Here is a 17,114-nt window from a genome sequence, read left to right as displayed (position 1 = left end):
ACACACACACACACACACACACATATATATATAAATATATACATACACATATATATATACATACATACATACATATACACACACACACACTTACATACATACATACATACATACATACATACATACATAAATACATACACACACACATACATACATACATTCATACATACATACATACACACATACATACATACATGCATACATGCATACATACATACATACATACATACATACATTCATGCATACATACGTATGTATGTATGTATATATGTGTGTATGTACCTATTTTTTTTAACACTCTTTCATTCTATTGGTAATTCGTGTCAATTGCCAGTGTCAAGCGACTACAGGCCCTAGGAATTGCGAAGTGCTCTAGAGCTTTCGACTGTGGGTGGTTAGAGCCCCCAGCACTTATCGGAGTATCTCTTGTTGTGGCTGTGGCACTCGAGGTGACAATGGGGAAACTGATCAAAGCATGCAAACACGGCCACTCTGCGCTAGCATACTTTCAAGGTACGAAGGGACTGTTCTCGTGTATTTTTCTGTACGTTTTCGTTTTCGAGTATTTTGACAACAATCGGAGGTTTGACACTACCGAAGGTCTTCTGCCCGTTCTGTTTTGTTGATTCGTATCTTTAAACCATATCAAGTATGGTGTATTGTTAACTGGTTTATTAGCCTAATCACATTTTTTTCGTCCGGCCTGGAAATCAGCACTAAGCACGTCGCCGATGACCGATACCGGCCAAGAGCCCATACTGGACGTGAACGGGCGTGACAGGAGGACCGTAAGGGCATGTATGTTCGTGCTCTTGGAGTGTCTGACATCAGCCACAATTATACAACGGGATTTGCTTCAAGCTCAACAGCACTTGATAGTGCTGACTAATCTATGCGATCAGCGTCCGGAGCGATTTGCTGCCCTACACTCGCTTATATCACAATATCTGTACGTATGTGGCGACCAACCGGCGGCTCTGATGCATATGCAGCGAGCGTCTCGGGACGGGATCGACCTGGAATATCAAACACTCATAGCTATGCAGGTAGTCGCTCTGTCCACCGTGCCATACTTACCGCGAGAGATGCGTTCCAATTCGGACGTTCACATTGGACTAAGCTTCGCGGAAGAGTCCCGGAGACAGCTCAAAGCCCTCCCACGTATACAGCTGCAGCGACGGTCTAATGCACTGGAAGCTGTCGAGTCGCTCGTGAACGGTATTGTCTCTAATATCAACATAAGACATCTACAAGAAGCGCGAGACCTCTACAAACAATGCCTGCGGGTATCCAGGAGATGCAAACTACAACGATTGACGGTCCAGGCTATGATCCGTATATCAGCCATCTCGGAAGCACTGGGCGATAATCCCAAGACTGTCCAGGATACCGCGAGTTCGTCTTTGTCCGTGGCCAACAAAATGGGTGACGTAGAGCTTTCTATAGAGGCCTTCAAGTGTCTGGAGAATGCTTCAAATCGCATATCGGATGTTTCGGATGAACCACTGGCCGCGTATACTCAGAGCATTGCCGCTTTGATTGAGAAGCATAGAAGTGCGGTTAGCAGTGCCCTGGCCCATACAGAGCGACATCGACTACTGCACAGCTGGGATTTAACATAAAGCTTCACATAATAAATCAAAATAGTATTTCCCTCATACACCTGCGCGTTCGTACTGATTGTCTAGCCGTTTATATCAAAATGTTGATTGTATGAGAGCGCACAAGTTAAGGAATGGGTAATAGAATTATCACGGTCATGCATTATTATGCAGCAATGAATAGTATTATTTTTAGATGTCAACTATACTATATACCAGCTGAAATGCAGATGCACTGATCGAATTGAGAAAGCCATATCTGCAGCTAATAAAAACAGACCATACTTTTACAATTCAGCCTCTATTTTATTGAGTGGCTCTCAGACCATCTATTTAAGCTTCTGTTTTTGTTAAGCTTCTGTCTTAACCTTTTCTGGCCTCAGCTTAAGACGTACTAAAACTAATATATGTTATATTGCTATGTGCCGATCCACTGATAAAGCCAGATGTGGAAATCGTGCAAGCCACCATTGGCAAAGAACTGCGGCGCACAATTCCACCGGTCAAAGCATCGGTTGGCACCCACTGTCTTACACAGCAGATTCGCGGGACATCTCTCTAGCTGGAACAGGCTCGGACTCTCACACCACATGCTGAAGAACACGGCTTGATCATCATCCATATACCCGCCCTCCAGCGCCGTTTCCAAGTGACGGTGAAACTGCGAGTGCATCTTGTGCATACTAGCCTTTGTGCCACCGAAGAAGCCTCCGGCTATGGTGCTTTCGTGCCTCATAAATTTGGAGCGGATATCAAAGCAGTGCTCGTGTACGGGATCGTCTACCTGGATGATGAACGCCTGGTTTAGGTTCAGTATAGATCTGACCTTATCGGGATTAGGCCAAACCTGTCCGCCCAGATCAGGCATGCGCTTGCCGTGACCATATCCACCATCCACCCAGAAGAAGAAATCTGAGCCGAAGGGATTAGATACGGTGGCTTCATACACCCAATCGATCTTCTTGTACTGCGTCACCGAGTAGGCGGGGACTCTCATTTCTATCCTATCCGGGCGGCGCACATTTTGCGTATAGGTCAAGTTATTTACAATGGCCTCTATTTCACCTATGTGCTTATACGTCTCCACTACATCATTAGGTACAACGCTGACTACAGTAGTCTTGGGTGAGCGATACTGCCAAACAAACTCCACATCCGCGGCTTTCACATAGACCACCATGCACGCGTTAATACCGAGAATTTGCTTAAACCAGGTTTTATATATATCATATCCACGGGCCGACGCCTTTGCCTCCATCTGCGCGGGCGCTCTTTCTCCTACCGCTTTCATATATGGAGAGAGATCAATCATAGCGGTGATCACGGTTATCTCACACTCCCCATCTACATCCATTGCACTCTCAGATGCCTCTTCATCTTCATCCAGCCCAAGATATGATTCGCCATTGGGTATCGTGGGCAGACCTTGAAGTAAGGGTCCAGTCGCCCTGTCTCTTTCAGGTTTCTCCACCAAATTGCCCACTATACTCAAACCAGGGCTATATACGTCTTTGAGCCCCTGATGCCCGTGCATCCCTGTGACATTCACTCGCTCGACAAATTCTAAACATCGCTCAGAATAATATGCGACATCCCCTAAACACAATGTGCCTATACCTTGGAAATGGGCCACATTGTACGGTTCGCGACAGTCTAATAGCCAATCGAGCCGCCACAGCCCGAAGATCCATACACAGAGAGCCATAAGTAGGTGTGTGCACGAGCCCCACTGCTGCAACTGCCGCTTATGGCCTCTCAAATGCAAAATCAGCTTCCTAATGGACTTTGCCGCCGGTTTGAACAAGTTCACCTTCATCACAACGAAAGCTAGTATAGAGAATACAACGGACAGCACAGCCCAGCGCACCACCATGCGCGTAACTGGCTTACTCCGTTGCGAATCCCCATCAACACCTGCCACCCACACCCCAGGGCTCAACTCATGCGGGTCAACGGTATGGACACGCTTGGAAATCCAATGTTTATGCTTATCTCCCTTGATTTTGACTTTTAACTTGTTCTCCTCATAATGTGTGGTGTTCATAACATCCACCTGGAAGGCTCTCAAAGAGGTACCCCACACCGAATAGCGAATCACCTTGCCTTCAAATACAACAGGACGCCCGCCAGGTCGGCGATCATGTTTTTTTACATCCAAGGGCGACATTGGGTGAACATTCCAGGGTCCTGCGAGCGTACGACAAAAAGCAAAGTAAGTTTAGTACAATGCGCCGGGATGAAGGCGAGGTAAAACGCGACTAAAATATATCGACGATAGACGATATTTAATTAATGCACTTGGCACGGCAACTTACCTTCTATCCACTCGCTGTAGTACAGGTGCAGTTCATTTGGCTTCTTTGTCCAAGAATACATCCACCACTGACCATCGTAGTACACAATATTCGTGTCGCAATAAGAACGCCCAGACAGAAGTGTGGAGACGTGCTCCCACTCATCCGCTTCATCACTGGTGGCCCTGTATAACCTGACCTGGTTGATCTCCCGTGTGCTAGGTATCATGAAAAGATCGCCCTCGACGCGAAATACGAAGGGAAATGCAACCTGAAAGTACTCATCCAGCACAATCTTGTCATACACCCAGTGGCCGCCAGCATTACTGCTACGTGCAAGGCCTATTCCACCCTTGTAATCTAGATTATTTTTAACTTCAAAAAACATCAGCCATTCATCCGCGCGTACCTCTCCCTCCATCAAGTGCCGGGAGTACTCTTGCTCTTCGTAGCTGGTCCGCCTCGCCTTCCTTCTAGTCTTCTCGAAGTCGTAACCCTCGAATCCACTGAACGGGTTGCGGTGTGTGATGCGCGCTTTGTGCGAACTACCATCGGGCAATCGCGTTACTGATCCAGGATGAGTGTTCGGAAATAGCGATGCCGGTGGTAGTATGAATGCACCGGATACGTACGCAGCCGGTATATCTTTGATATTTGAGCACGTAAGTGCAGCTTTATCAGCATACGTGAGGTTGAAAGGCGAATTACCATACGCCATACCCACGGCCCAGGAACCTCCATTGTCTAAACCGCAAGGCTCGAACAAGTGGATGTATGACCTTATGAGCAGTACTGTGGGCAGCAGCGATAAGGAAAACATTAAGAATGCGAATGAGCAGGTCAACGGTATCCGCGGATGTCTTCGAGACAAATACTTATCGTGTAACGATTGCAGTGAGAATCGGCCAGTTCGTCTGGATGAACTGTATAGCCTATTGGAAGACGCATTGTAGCTTCCATGCGTGGCATTGATGTGGTTATTTCGTTGTACTAGGCAACGGTCGCGTTCGAAGAGTAGTGGTTGTGGCCTCCCGAGCGATTTACTATCTTTATATTTCATTGGCGTCGTGCACTTTCGGTCCGGTTTGCTATCGGAATCAACGAGCACACTTCTGTATAAGTTCCGAAAAAGAAAAACGAAGAAAAACAAATCGATGAGATTTGTGAACTTCATACAATTGCATACTGATAAAAAGGAAAAGGGGCATGTACATATACAAGTGCAATCAAAGACTTCTCCTACTCATTTGTATGTGTACTTCAAGTGGCAACACATTCTGTGGATTCGATTCGTTAACAACACTTCCAACTGACAAGGCCAAATACGTGATGACTCAAATCACACGATTAAAGGCAAGAAATGTTCTAATGAGACTATGATGTGAGATGCGCAAGAACACATACACACGACAAAAATATTCGGCAACGCGAATTTGTAATATAGTAATAGACGCAAAGCGGTACTGTAGATAAAAATATATTCAATGTGAATATTTCTATAACATGAAATAAAAACGTATATACACAAAAAAAGCCACAAGCATATAAATAAAAAATCACTTAGAAAAATACATACAGATATTTATGTATGTGTACATAAACACACTATTTCCTATAAAAACGGAAACAAGCATACACACAGACACACACACGTATACATATATTTATACATACAGACACTTGGATATATATATAACACAATTTCTATATATATATATATAATATACACGCAAAAAAACGCACAAACCCGTATACGCATATATGGATATAAATAGACAAATAAAAAAAGTACATATATATGGGGGCACACTGACTGATATACGGACACAGACACATATATATAAATAAATAAATATACACAAAAAAATGTACATATATATGCGCACACTGACAGATGGACGGACACACACACACACATACGCACACGCACGCACATCTACATATTATAAAGATGTACATTTATCTACCATTATATTCGTGTACCAAATACAAGTAGTAGAAGCGTATATAGCTGCATGTAGAGACAAATCGAGATACATAAACTGACAAAAAAGAACTATATTCATATTTATTTATCTATGGAAATTAACCTACACATGCACACACACACACACACACACATATATATATGTATATATATACACTATATTGATTACATTAAAACTTCCATAGATCTTCATATTCTTGTACTAGGATGCAAGTGGAAGTGTATATAGTTACATGTAGATGGATGATAAGAGCGACACAAATCGATATACATACATTGATAAAAACACGTACATCTATATGCATATTTCTCTATAGAAATTGACCTGCGCATGCACACACACACATATATATATGGATATTCATATAACGTATAAACGTACATACATACATACATATATACATATTTATATATACATACGTACACATAGACATTTATATACATACAAATACAAATAAATATATGCATATATGTATATATATATATATATATATAAACAAATACACACATATATACCTACATTCGATACATACATATATATATGTATATATATATTATTTGATATAAGTAGAGTATTAAATATGAAAATATAATTTTTGCATTCATTTGTGCAAAATATATATTATGCATGTATTCAGGTGATACCTACATACGCGTGTATTGCGATGTACTACATACAAGCTACTATGCTAAATTTCAGCAGAAGTTCATATACTTTCTCTCAAATCTTCTTTATAATTTACGATGTACCCAAAAAACAGAACAGTATTTGCTTTCGAGTGCAGTCTACAGTACTAAACATTGTAGGTCTACACGACAGAATAAACAATGCAGTAGCAGGCAACTTCACAAGTTACAGTAGTCAATTCATGATTGTCTATCAAATACTCGCATCTGACCCTTACACAAGATCTTACAATAAATAAGGGCTTACAGTAACAAGGAGAAGTCAGCACATTTATGGAATAGGATAAGCTCGTTACCGTGAATAGAACATACACAGCGCTCAACAATCGCATAGAGCGGTATGCCTCGTAGATTTAACGCAAACGAGGTATCACCACGTCCTCGATTATAAACCATCTAGATGACGGACTGAAGCTTGCAGAACACGTTAATAGAGTACGCACACATTGGCGAAATGTCACAAGGAAAAGTACCCATTACTCAACTGGGGGTGAGATATAAATGTTGTATGACTAAAACAAGTCAAGCAATCCCCCGGGGAAAACAATAGAAAACTAGATACCGGACAAAAAGCAAAGTTTGACTATTCGCATAGACACATACGACGTGGATGCACATCCGTGCAGTAGAACTTACAAGTTATGCCTTGGGTGTTTTAGAGTTTGTGCGCTGCCAGCATTGTCCGGCTGAGCCGGTTGCTGCCCCGGTGCAGCGGAAATTCCCATTACTACCGTACGAATGAAACGCGCGAAGATGACAAGATTACTGAAGTCATATTAAAATCCACACTATCAAACTGAGTTTATGAATTGTATGTATTCACATATAAAGTATACAGACTATACACCGGGAACCTGTGCGACAACAATGCACTCCAGTGCTCCACGCATATACACAATAGTAATAAGTACGCGCAGTGGCGTAAGGCCGCGCACGCAACCACAACTCACAAGTATCGATCAGGATGATATGAGAGCAAAACAGCTTCAAAAAAGTGAAAACGTTAAAAATGATATATTTGCGTTGTTTGTTTTATATAGAATAATTACGTGTAATTATAATCATCATGTGAAGCAGAATTTTATTATTTATTATTATTTATTATTTGGCTCTCGCGAGTGTCGGCACAGCGGGCGCTCTCGTCGCTCTCGTGAGTCTCGTGAGTCTCGTAGCTCTCGGCTCTCACTCTCTCGCGGAGGAGACTTGCGAATTTGCATTTTGCGATACAAACGGTCCAAACTCAAAACGAATGACTGAATACAGCCTTCTAAATTGTTTGTACCAAATACTTTCAGACAAAATAACGAATATTGTGTGCTAAATATAGATACAAATGGAATACATAAATGAGTTTTGGTTTTGTTAAAAAAACAAATAAAAAAACAAATAGTGTTCGTCTAAAAAAAGGTCCTCAATATTTTCAGTTTGGCAGTTTGGATTTGCTCGTTTGGTTTTCGGGGTCCCCCTCTCTTGGATTTGGGACGTCAGGTCGTCTGTTGCATTTGTGACTTTCAACCTCAATATTTAGAAGAAGGCAATACCTCAGCCCTGAGGGCCTCAAGAGTGTTATTTCTTCCTATTCGGGCCTGTTGTGGACTATGTACATTGTACCACACTTCTAGAATTCACGTGAACGATGACACAGTTCGGTGTTCAAAACTGATGGCGAGTTGTATGTGAGATGTGAGTTTGTATGTTGAAAGCAATACATATACTTTGAAGAATTTACGACAATATTTATAAACAATTGAGAAATCTTTTTAGTGTTGAGCTTTTTAAAAAAAGACCCAATCTTGCCTGGAATCTTGATTACGAGTCAAAAGTGCCTCCCCCACTCTTTCTAGTTTTTGGACCCAATATTAGGATTACCAGGAGATAAACAAATAGGTATTGTTTAGCAATTTTAGCACTAAAGCACTGTCTCCACCCAAAAAAACCAAACCAAACCGATTATTACTCATTAAACACAGCTGCCACAGTGCCTGACAGTCATACACATATAGAGAATACTTAAAACTGCCGCTACCATGACTACCTCTGAAAACTGCCGCCACTATACTTGCCTTATATGCCTGCTATCTTTGAGCCTGATTCTTCCACCTTGCCACTAACAACTGGCACTTACACCTACCTTGAGTGATTCCGTAGTTATCTGATTGGCTGAGAGGTTTTCGACCGGTCGGTCCATATAATACATACTTTCTATTAAGAAAAAAAGTTGACCGACAGCTCCAGACTTCCAGTCTTCCAGGCATCTTGTTGCGTATGTATTTTTTTCTTCAGTGAGAATTCGTTGTCTATTTGAAGAAGGCTATGAATTCGTGCTCATTCGTGCGGTCTTTTATAAATACTTGCGTTCCGTTGGGTTATTAGTCTTGGACTCATGGCTTTGCGAGTATATTTGTGACATTCTGAAATACTCTGATGAGTGCTGTGATAATTGATAAAGAAACTAAACGGCTGACATGACTGCGTGCAAAAAAAGTATGATAGAAATAACTAATAAGAGAGCGTTTGATTGATACCAAGCTTTTAATATTGTTTCCGTACCAATTGAAACAATCTTTTGTAGAGATCACCAATGTATCAGCCGTTTTAGGACTGCTATGTAAATGATGGAGCAATTATTTCATCCAAAAAACAAACGAGAAATGGAAAAATATGAAAATGGAGTACATATGGCCCTCTACAGTCTACTCTCTACTACTACTACTACTACTACGAGAGAGAGTAGTAAATAGAGAGGCCTGGAGTCCAGGACAAACAAACCAAATACATACAATCATTAACTCATATTTACAATACAGTAATACAAAAACAAAAATAGAATTGTTTCAATTTAGAAGAAGGTTATGATTTAGCCTATGAATTTGTATTGGCATTTTGTGGAAAGAAAATCTTATGAAAATCATAAGACACACTGATTGGACCGAGCTAGTATTAAGTTATTGCATTTGTCAATCAATGATACGTACATACAGTTGGAGTCGCTTGGACTCTAAATTTAGAGTATTGGACAACGGACACGGAGAAGGGGGGGTAAGGAGTTAAGGACTAAGTCATTTTAAGGACTCAAGGAGTCTAAGGACAGTAAGCAACTGGACACTACAGCGGACAACTGGACACACAGTCGTAAACTCGTCAGTCGTCACTTGTCAGTCACACAGAAAAATCTAGAGTTGTCTGGGCTCTGGATCAGGTCTGGACTGGACTCTGAAGTCTGAAGTTTGGAGCCTGGACATTTGTCAGTTGACAGTTAACAGTTGACACACTCTCTTGTCAGTCTCTCACCACTCTCTCAGTGCCTCTCAAGTCTCAAGAGACTTCAGGCTCACTCTCATCAGTCTCCAGAGTCCAAACTCTCCACTCTCCAGTTTCCAATAGCGGTTCAGAGTCAGCCGGGACTCAGCCCTTCTCAATTTCTCAGCTTTCAAACTTCACAGAAGGCTATTTTGAATTTGATAGAAAGGCTTCAGTGCTTCACTGTAAGTTCACGACTTCACAGTTCACACTTCAGTACTTCACAGTTCACAGTTCACACTTATGTTCACGCATCCCCCAAAGTCCCGCCTGCACCCCCAGTCCTCCACACACATGATATGTAAGGGTTTGGGGGCTTGGGCCTTGGGGGCTTGGGCAAAGGCCGCCTCCTCTAGTAGTAGAGAGAGAGAGTGAGCCCAGAAATGAGAAAAGCCTAGGGGCCAGGGCGCTAAGGCTCTACAGAGAGAGGCCAGATCCCTCAGACCCAGTAGGTCCCCCAGACTCCCAGAGCCATCAAACGGGCCCCCAGTCCCCCATCCGGTCACCTCCCTTCCTCAGGAGTTCCTACCCTTTTATATTTATTTTTATAATATTTACTCTCAAAGTGGAACAGTGTGAACTGTGAAGTTCACTGTGAAGTGTGAACTCTCTGAATTCAGTGAATTGTGATGTTTAATTTTCAGAAGGCTATGATTGTGAAGTGATTTTTTTTTTGAAATGTGGCTGGGGAAACGCTCAAAAGTGAAACAGAGAAACACAACAACAAAGTCAAAACAGAGGGAAGATTGTGATCGATAAAAAAATAACAGAAATGTAATTTTTTATTTTGAAAATTTGCATATTAGTGTCCATTCTACACTTGATAAATTTCAAAAGTAGACCTGATGGCTGCTGTGGCCTGCGATTTATTGGCCCACCTCTCCGGTTTGTTGACTAATGAATTAATAAAACTACTGGTGATTAATAGCTTGAACCAACCAGTGATCAAGTTGGGTTCAGGTGAACGTTACGGTAACAGCGTGGATTTAGATATATACTGTACATGTACTGTGCGTCAATAGTTATACGATTGAAACGAGGATTCCAAAATGAGTGCTGCAAGCGCCACCTGGTCTACGCCAGAGAGTGTACACAGTAGACACAGCCAGACAGTCAATGCTACGTCTCCCCGTGCATTGGCAACAGATGATATCTCGAGGCGCTTGTCTGTTGTGAGCTTGGATGACCCCGGAGTGTCAGTAGATTTGCTTCGGTCGGTGGATGTTTCGGCGTCAGCCCCCCATTTGCCCCTGCCAGATATTGGGGAGTTGCAAGTAGATGGTGCTAGCCCGGCAACAGCGCCGTCGAATTTGCAGAAGCGTACCGGCCGAAAGGGCATTGACCAGCTGTTACAGGACACCCTCGACTCCAAGGGTTCTACCCCCAAACGCTTGCTTCTTTCCCCCAAATACTTAGATACCAAAGGTAAAACTCAGTCAAGTAGTATGGAGGATCTCAATGGCGCACTGTCGAAGTCCGATAATCAGCATTCACGCCCAAAACCCTTTCTATTAGCTGTGACGGCAAACCCCGTGAGGAGAAAGTCACACGCAACCGCAGTAGATAGATCAGTTTCGAGCGCCTCCACTAATCTGCTGCAAAAGAGACGTCTGATGCCTGGACGTGTTAGTACCTCTATGACCGGGTTGGATCTCAAAACGGCGACGGGCAGTTCAAGTCCTCGCAAGAGTGGTACCACCATCCAAAGCGCCAGGCTACACAATAGACCACGTGTCAATTCCAATAGTGGGTTTCAAATCAGCCAAAGGCATAACAGACAGCGCTCAGCAGGACCCGGCGCGGATTACACGATTGCAGTCGGTACACGCAGTCCCGAGAGTACTCTATGTCCGTCTACGTCTACTACGTCATCGCCAGTGAGGTCTGTACGCAGCGCGAGTGTGCTTTCAGCTTCACCTACGCAGGATGAGTCTCCTGGAAAAAAGAGCTACTCCCATCATAGAGTATATAGTGGTAGTAGTTCTAGCATACAAAGTAGTAACAATACGGCAATCCATAGTGGCAGTAACTCAGACAGGCTACAACGAGGAAGTGGAGAACGTATGTCGCGTCGTACAACGATTGATTCCTTGACCCACTTCTCACAAAACGTCGGGCTCGTCATACCTGAGAAGCGGCAGAGTGAACTTAGCCGGAAAAGTCCACGTCCTGTTGCCGCGTCCAAATCCCGCAAGAAGTCGCTCAAATGTTTTGAGACCGCTGAAAATATAGTTGGCTCAGCAAGTATCCTTAACGATAAACTTAATACTAGTGGTACAGTAGCTGTTTGGTCGAAGTCTGACGCAACGAGTACAAATAGTGACAGGACATACTTAGACCTCCTTCTATTAGATGATGATGAAATCAATGAAATTGGCGATACATCGACAGCGAGTGTCGCTGATGAAGGGCAGGAGCCTTTGGATCCTCGAAGACAATTGTACACGGGGATGAGCAATGCCGAACTTGAGAAGAAGATCGCAGATATGATTTCCGAAATCGCAACTACCAACATAACTCTTGTTCTAGAACTGGAAGCAAGGGAGCTGTATGTAGCTGAAAAGAACAAGCTCACGGCGAAGAAGAAGCAACTACTGAAAATCGGCCATGGATGATATGGTTGTTTCCTGGAATCGTGAATGTAGTGGGTGTGTTTTTTGTTATCATGCGTTTTTCCCTTGTGTGATAGTAAAGCAAGAGTAGCCCGCATTCGTCGGCGGTTGAGTGTCGCCAGTACTGCCCACCACTAATCACATATAGATGTGGTAGATTGGCGAAAATACCAGTATACGAGTGATGTATACAGAGCATCATAGTGGTATGGAATATCTCAGCCTGGTGTTTAGAGCTACTGCTCTGTCAACAGTGATGTTGATTGGTTTCGTCGCCTCTGAGACGTACTTCTTTTCAGCTCGACTGATGTTTCAAGCGTTGCTAAAATTTGCCTGTCATCGTCTAGTTATCAGAGTTCAGCGCTATTTGTGGACCTCATCTCTGGCAACTAGTTGCAGACCATCATATCTCCCAAGTCTATGGTAGCAGTGGTTCAAGAAAACAGCGGTAAGGGTTCAATCGGTAACGATACACGCCACCTATCGAGCGATTGGCGGATGACTGAAGCCTATGCAGCAGTAATTATATGGACATGGTTGACGCTGAGAAGGTCAAGCAGTGGGGTATTGCTGCATATCACAGATATATAGTATACTCCAATCATACCGAGCCACATAATATTACACTGCGAGCTAGAGAGCACACAGTATGCCAGACGTCATAGTACAAACAAGTATTCGTCTCCCAACTAGTACTGGATTGGCAAGCAGTCACCGGCGTTTCAGAGTGTGGTCAGTTCTGCCCATCATTATTGACACCGAGATGAGCGCGTGGTAGCAGAAAGGCAAGGCTCCAGCATGAGTCATGCCACGTTACGCATGGAACATCATATTGGCATGAAAATCTCTGCCTGGGGCACAAATGCCAATAGCGGTATCATTCGATTTGCTTAAGCAATTGTGTGTATTCTTTATTTCCACGATGCTTCAGTCTTGAGGGGAATTTAGTGGTGATTTTGCCTCATACGCGCAGCTCAGCGTTGTTCATAAAGTTCACCACTAGCAATCCAATTATTGCCTTGATACATGGCAGTAGTGCATCCAGAAAACAGCGGTAAGGACTCAAATGGTAGATGACCTGACCACAAACCGCAAAATAGATGTGCGACCTACATAGTAGTCAGTCATGTGGGCATGATTGTAACACTGGGAACGGAAGGAAGTATAAAACCGTGGAGATGAAGTATTCTCTAAATTAATCAAGCCACATAATATCACACGGCGAGCTACACAGTAGAGCAGTAAACCGGATGCAAATACAAAACTGCAATTTTCGAGCCAGCATGAGATATTCTTGTAAAATTTCACATAGAGAGCAAGAGATGAGTCCGAACGCATGGATGTGTATGGTGGTTATCGCTCCAACAACCGAACAGTTCAGCACCAATAAAATATAAGGTGTTAACGTATCTGGTTTACTATTCTAATAGCTTTTAAACTGGTGATTCTTCCTGCTAGCTCACATAGTATGTATCCTCGCTCATAAGGTCACAGTACATGGCATCCAATCTACCGGCATCGCCCTTTTCTATTCCATAGTCTGAAAGAAAGTCCAATATCCCCGCTGTCGAGTTCAATCGATTGAATGTCTGCATTTCTGAAAGGTGGGGGCAAACAAGACTCAACTGCGTTAGTGTCCGTGCACGAAAAATCGCGGCGTACAAGTGCTCTACAATATTAGAAGTACCTTACAAACAGCATGAAGTTGCACGTCTTGCACTGAATACCGAATAACAAATTCGAAAAGTGACAAGCAGCACACATAAAAAATGTAACACACAAAACCTTTTAGCAGGACAAATGATTCCGAGACCCAATACCTTGCTTGCTCAGAACATCGACGAGCATCTGTGCGAGGATATGCCGGAAGCTGTCGAATTTGAAGCCTAGCAGAGATCGTATATCAACCCACCGCTGCACACACTCGATGGGCGTGGTGTCGTACCCTTTAAACATGGCCGGATTTCTGAGCAAACCTCGTGCAGTCATGACGCCATCGACACCAGTTAAAGCCACTATACTATTGGCCTGTTCCAGGCTATTTGCATCCCCGTTGGCTACCACGGGGATATTCACAGCGTCTTTAACTTGCCGGATGATATCGTAGTTCACCGGTTCGTACCGTTGCTTTGGTGTGCGCCCGTGTACCGAAAGGAAAGCGGCGCCGCATTTCTCTATCCGTCTAGCCATTTCAACTGTTTCACTGTGGACAGTAGGTGGTGCTAAACTGAGCATGACGTATTCGTTTTTGCGAGACGGGCAAAGGTTTCCAGACGGACCTTTGTATAAAAAAACTGCATTGGTTGATATGTATGTTTTCCTACACACACACACATATATATAATATATACATACGCATGTACTTGTAAACACACACACACACATATATATAAATAAATATACATAAATTCATGTACATTTCGGAGTATAAAATTTTAGTCACCCTTCCACGACTGCAATCATTAGCTGAGCTTTACTAACCATCTTCTCAAATCAAGTCGAGGAATAAAACGTTACCATGTACTTCTAAAACCTCACAGAAAGCGGAAACCCTTACATGCACTTAACATAGAACACAGCGAATGTGTATGGATATGTATCAATGTCGCTCAACTTACCGTCGAGCGTGTATATATACAGTGCACTATTGTAGTCGTCTGATAAGTACCTGACGGATTCATATACCCGAACTTTAACCGATATCGGCAACGTGGTTCGATTACGTGCATGGCTGACCATATCAAAGCAAGCGGAAACCCTTACATGCACTTAACATAGAACACAGCGAATGTGTATGAATATGTATCAATGTCGCTCAACTTACTGTCGAGCGTGTATATATACAGTGCACTATTGTAGTCGTCTGATAAGTACCTGACGGTGTCATGTACCCGAACTTTAACCGATATCGGTAACGTGGTACGATTACGTGCATGGCTGACCATATCAAAGACCATCTGCGGATCTGAGATGAGATGAGACCCATAGCCCGAATCCATGGCCCATTGCTGCGGACACCCACAGTTGAGGTCAATACCCTCACAGTGGCGTGTCACAAACTCAGCGGCATCCCCAAGTTGCTGGGGATTTGATGCGGCGAACTGTAGTACCAGAGGCTGATCAGTGTAGGGCAGGGTTGTGAACTCAACCTCGCGAGATCTCTCCGACCTGGGTGAAGAACGGATACAGCAGCTTATCAGTTTTCTGCACCACTAAAGCTGCAAACTCTAGATAAATTAGTGTGTGTCGTGACAACGGCTCTGTATGGCATGCCATTCGGATGTCGAATAGGTCGATTTGGAGTGAGAAAATCTCGCATCGTGAATGAATAGGGCTGATGAGCGATTTAGACTGAATACACCACCTTTTGGCTCATAATTTGATCAAACAAATCGTATATCGTGCATTACGAATCGACCAGAAGAACTGAGCACAATGAACACATGCAGAGGGCATCCATTTCAAAACACACACACACACACATATATATATCTACCTGGGCCGTGCTGTGAAAGAATGTCAATCGACGCATTCAAATGTTGGTCACTATAAACATATCTATTACACTTGACTTTCGAGTAGTATCTTCACCGATTTATACACGGCACCTGTATGTGCGCGAGCTGATACCATGGATCGACATGGTAGCAATATACAGCCACAACATACGACGACACGATATAACGTGCTCGATATGCTGAACTAAGGTGGTGCATCAACTAACATGACTTCCAAATTTTAATTTAGAACATATATGAGTGCTGGTATTCTTAGATCTGAAAGAAAGATCTGTACTCAGATGTACTGATTGTTAGTGTTTGCATACATCCGCGCGGGTGCCAGTGAAGAACAGCGAAAAAGGCGAAGTTAGAAACCATATCAAGCGAACTACCCCTTCATAGGAATAGCTGTGATTATAGCCGCATATGATTTATTGATGACAGAAAGATTTGACAGAATGAGACATTAGGTTCTCAGGATCCATTATATTTATTTGCGTTAACATTGTCCGTTTGATTCGTTGTACCGATATGGTTGATTTGATTTAGAATTAGATAACATTAGCAAAAAAACAATCAAACAAATAAGTATATAGTACACATGAATATAAATACAACTAAATGTGTGCATGCAAAACTAAAGAAAAAAATCAAATACTAAAACACATATTCTTCAGGGAGGAGGAGACCCAGATCGCATATGAGAAAAGTAAATCAAATATGAGTGATTGTACATCGCTATGTACAAATAAGAATATACATATATATATATATGTATTTATAGATATATAAATAAATAAACACATACATACATACATACATATATATATATATATATATAATACAGATAGACACATGCGCAAATATGTAAATATATATAGATATACACTCAAACACCCATACAGACTCCCATTTTATATATATATATATATATATGAACATAGACATAGACGCAGGCACATACATAAATGAACATACATGTAATTATTTAAACATACACATGTTACACACACACACACACACACATATATATATGCAATATATGTATTTATATATATATATATATATATATATATATATATATATATATATATATATATATATATATATATATATATACTATACTACTACTA

General features: G+C 42.4%; 4 protein-coding genes across 4 annotated transcripts in view; 2 read left to right on the top strand and 2 right to left on the bottom strand.

Moving 5' to 3' along the window:
* The window catches only part of SARC_07216 (hypothetical protein), a 4,382-nt gene extending 2,644 nt beyond the window's left edge, over positions 1–1,738 (top strand). Inside the window, exons 2-3 of the mRNA XM_014298855.1 lie at positions 335–513; positions 715–1,738. Of these exons, the coding sequence (XP_014154330.1) occupies positions 335–513; positions 715–1,622 (1,087 nt within the window). The 3' untranslated portion in view covers positions 1,623–1,738. The remainder of the gene's footprint in view (positions 1–334; positions 514–714) is intronic.
* A 158-nt stretch (positions 1,739–1,896) lies between these two features.
* SARC_07215 (hypothetical protein) lies at positions 1,897–4,613 on the bottom strand (the record flags this gene model as incomplete). The annotated part of the gene is made up of 2 exons (XM_014298854.1): positions 1,897–3,788; positions 3,917–4,613. 2 exons carry the CDS (start codon positions 4,611–4,613, stop codon positions 2,020–2,022), a joined length of 2,466 nt encoding a protein of 821 aa, XP_014154329.1. The 3' UTR covers positions 1,897–2,019.
* Positions 4,614–10,718: 6,105 nt separating this feature from the next.
* SARC_07214 (hypothetical protein) lies at positions 10,719–12,629 on the top strand. Its single transcript, XM_014298853.1, has one exon. It carries the CDS (start codon positions 10,919–10,921, stop codon positions 12,482–12,484), a length of 1,566 nt encoding a protein of 521 aa, XP_014154328.1. The 5' UTR covers positions 10,719–10,918; the 3' UTR covers positions 12,485–12,629.
* Positions 12,630–13,729: 1,100 nt separating this feature from the next.
* SARC_07213 (hypothetical protein) overlaps positions 13,730–17,114 on the bottom strand; it is a 4,086-nt gene continuing 701 nt past the window's right edge. The window contains exons 2-4 of the mRNA XM_014298852.1: positions 15,356–15,649; positions 14,302–14,684; positions 13,730–14,078 (exon numbers count right to left, since the gene is read on the bottom strand). Coding sequence (XP_014154327.1) covers positions 13,936–14,078; positions 14,302–14,684; positions 15,356–15,649 — 820 coding nt within the window. The 3' untranslated portion in view covers positions 13,730–13,935. The remainder of the gene's footprint in view (positions 14,079–14,301; positions 14,685–15,355; positions 15,650–17,114) is intronic.

This window comes from Sphaeroforma arctica, assembly GCF_001186125.1.
Source record: "Sphaeroforma arctica JP610 unplaced genomic scaffold supercont1.557, whole genome shotgun sequence".
NCBI classification, from domain to species: Eukaryota; class Ichthyosporea; order Ichthyophonida; genus Sphaeroforma; species Sphaeroforma arctica.
The sequence above is the reverse complement of the archived record's forward strand: the minus strand, read 5'-3'. Positions and strand labels throughout refer to the sequence as shown.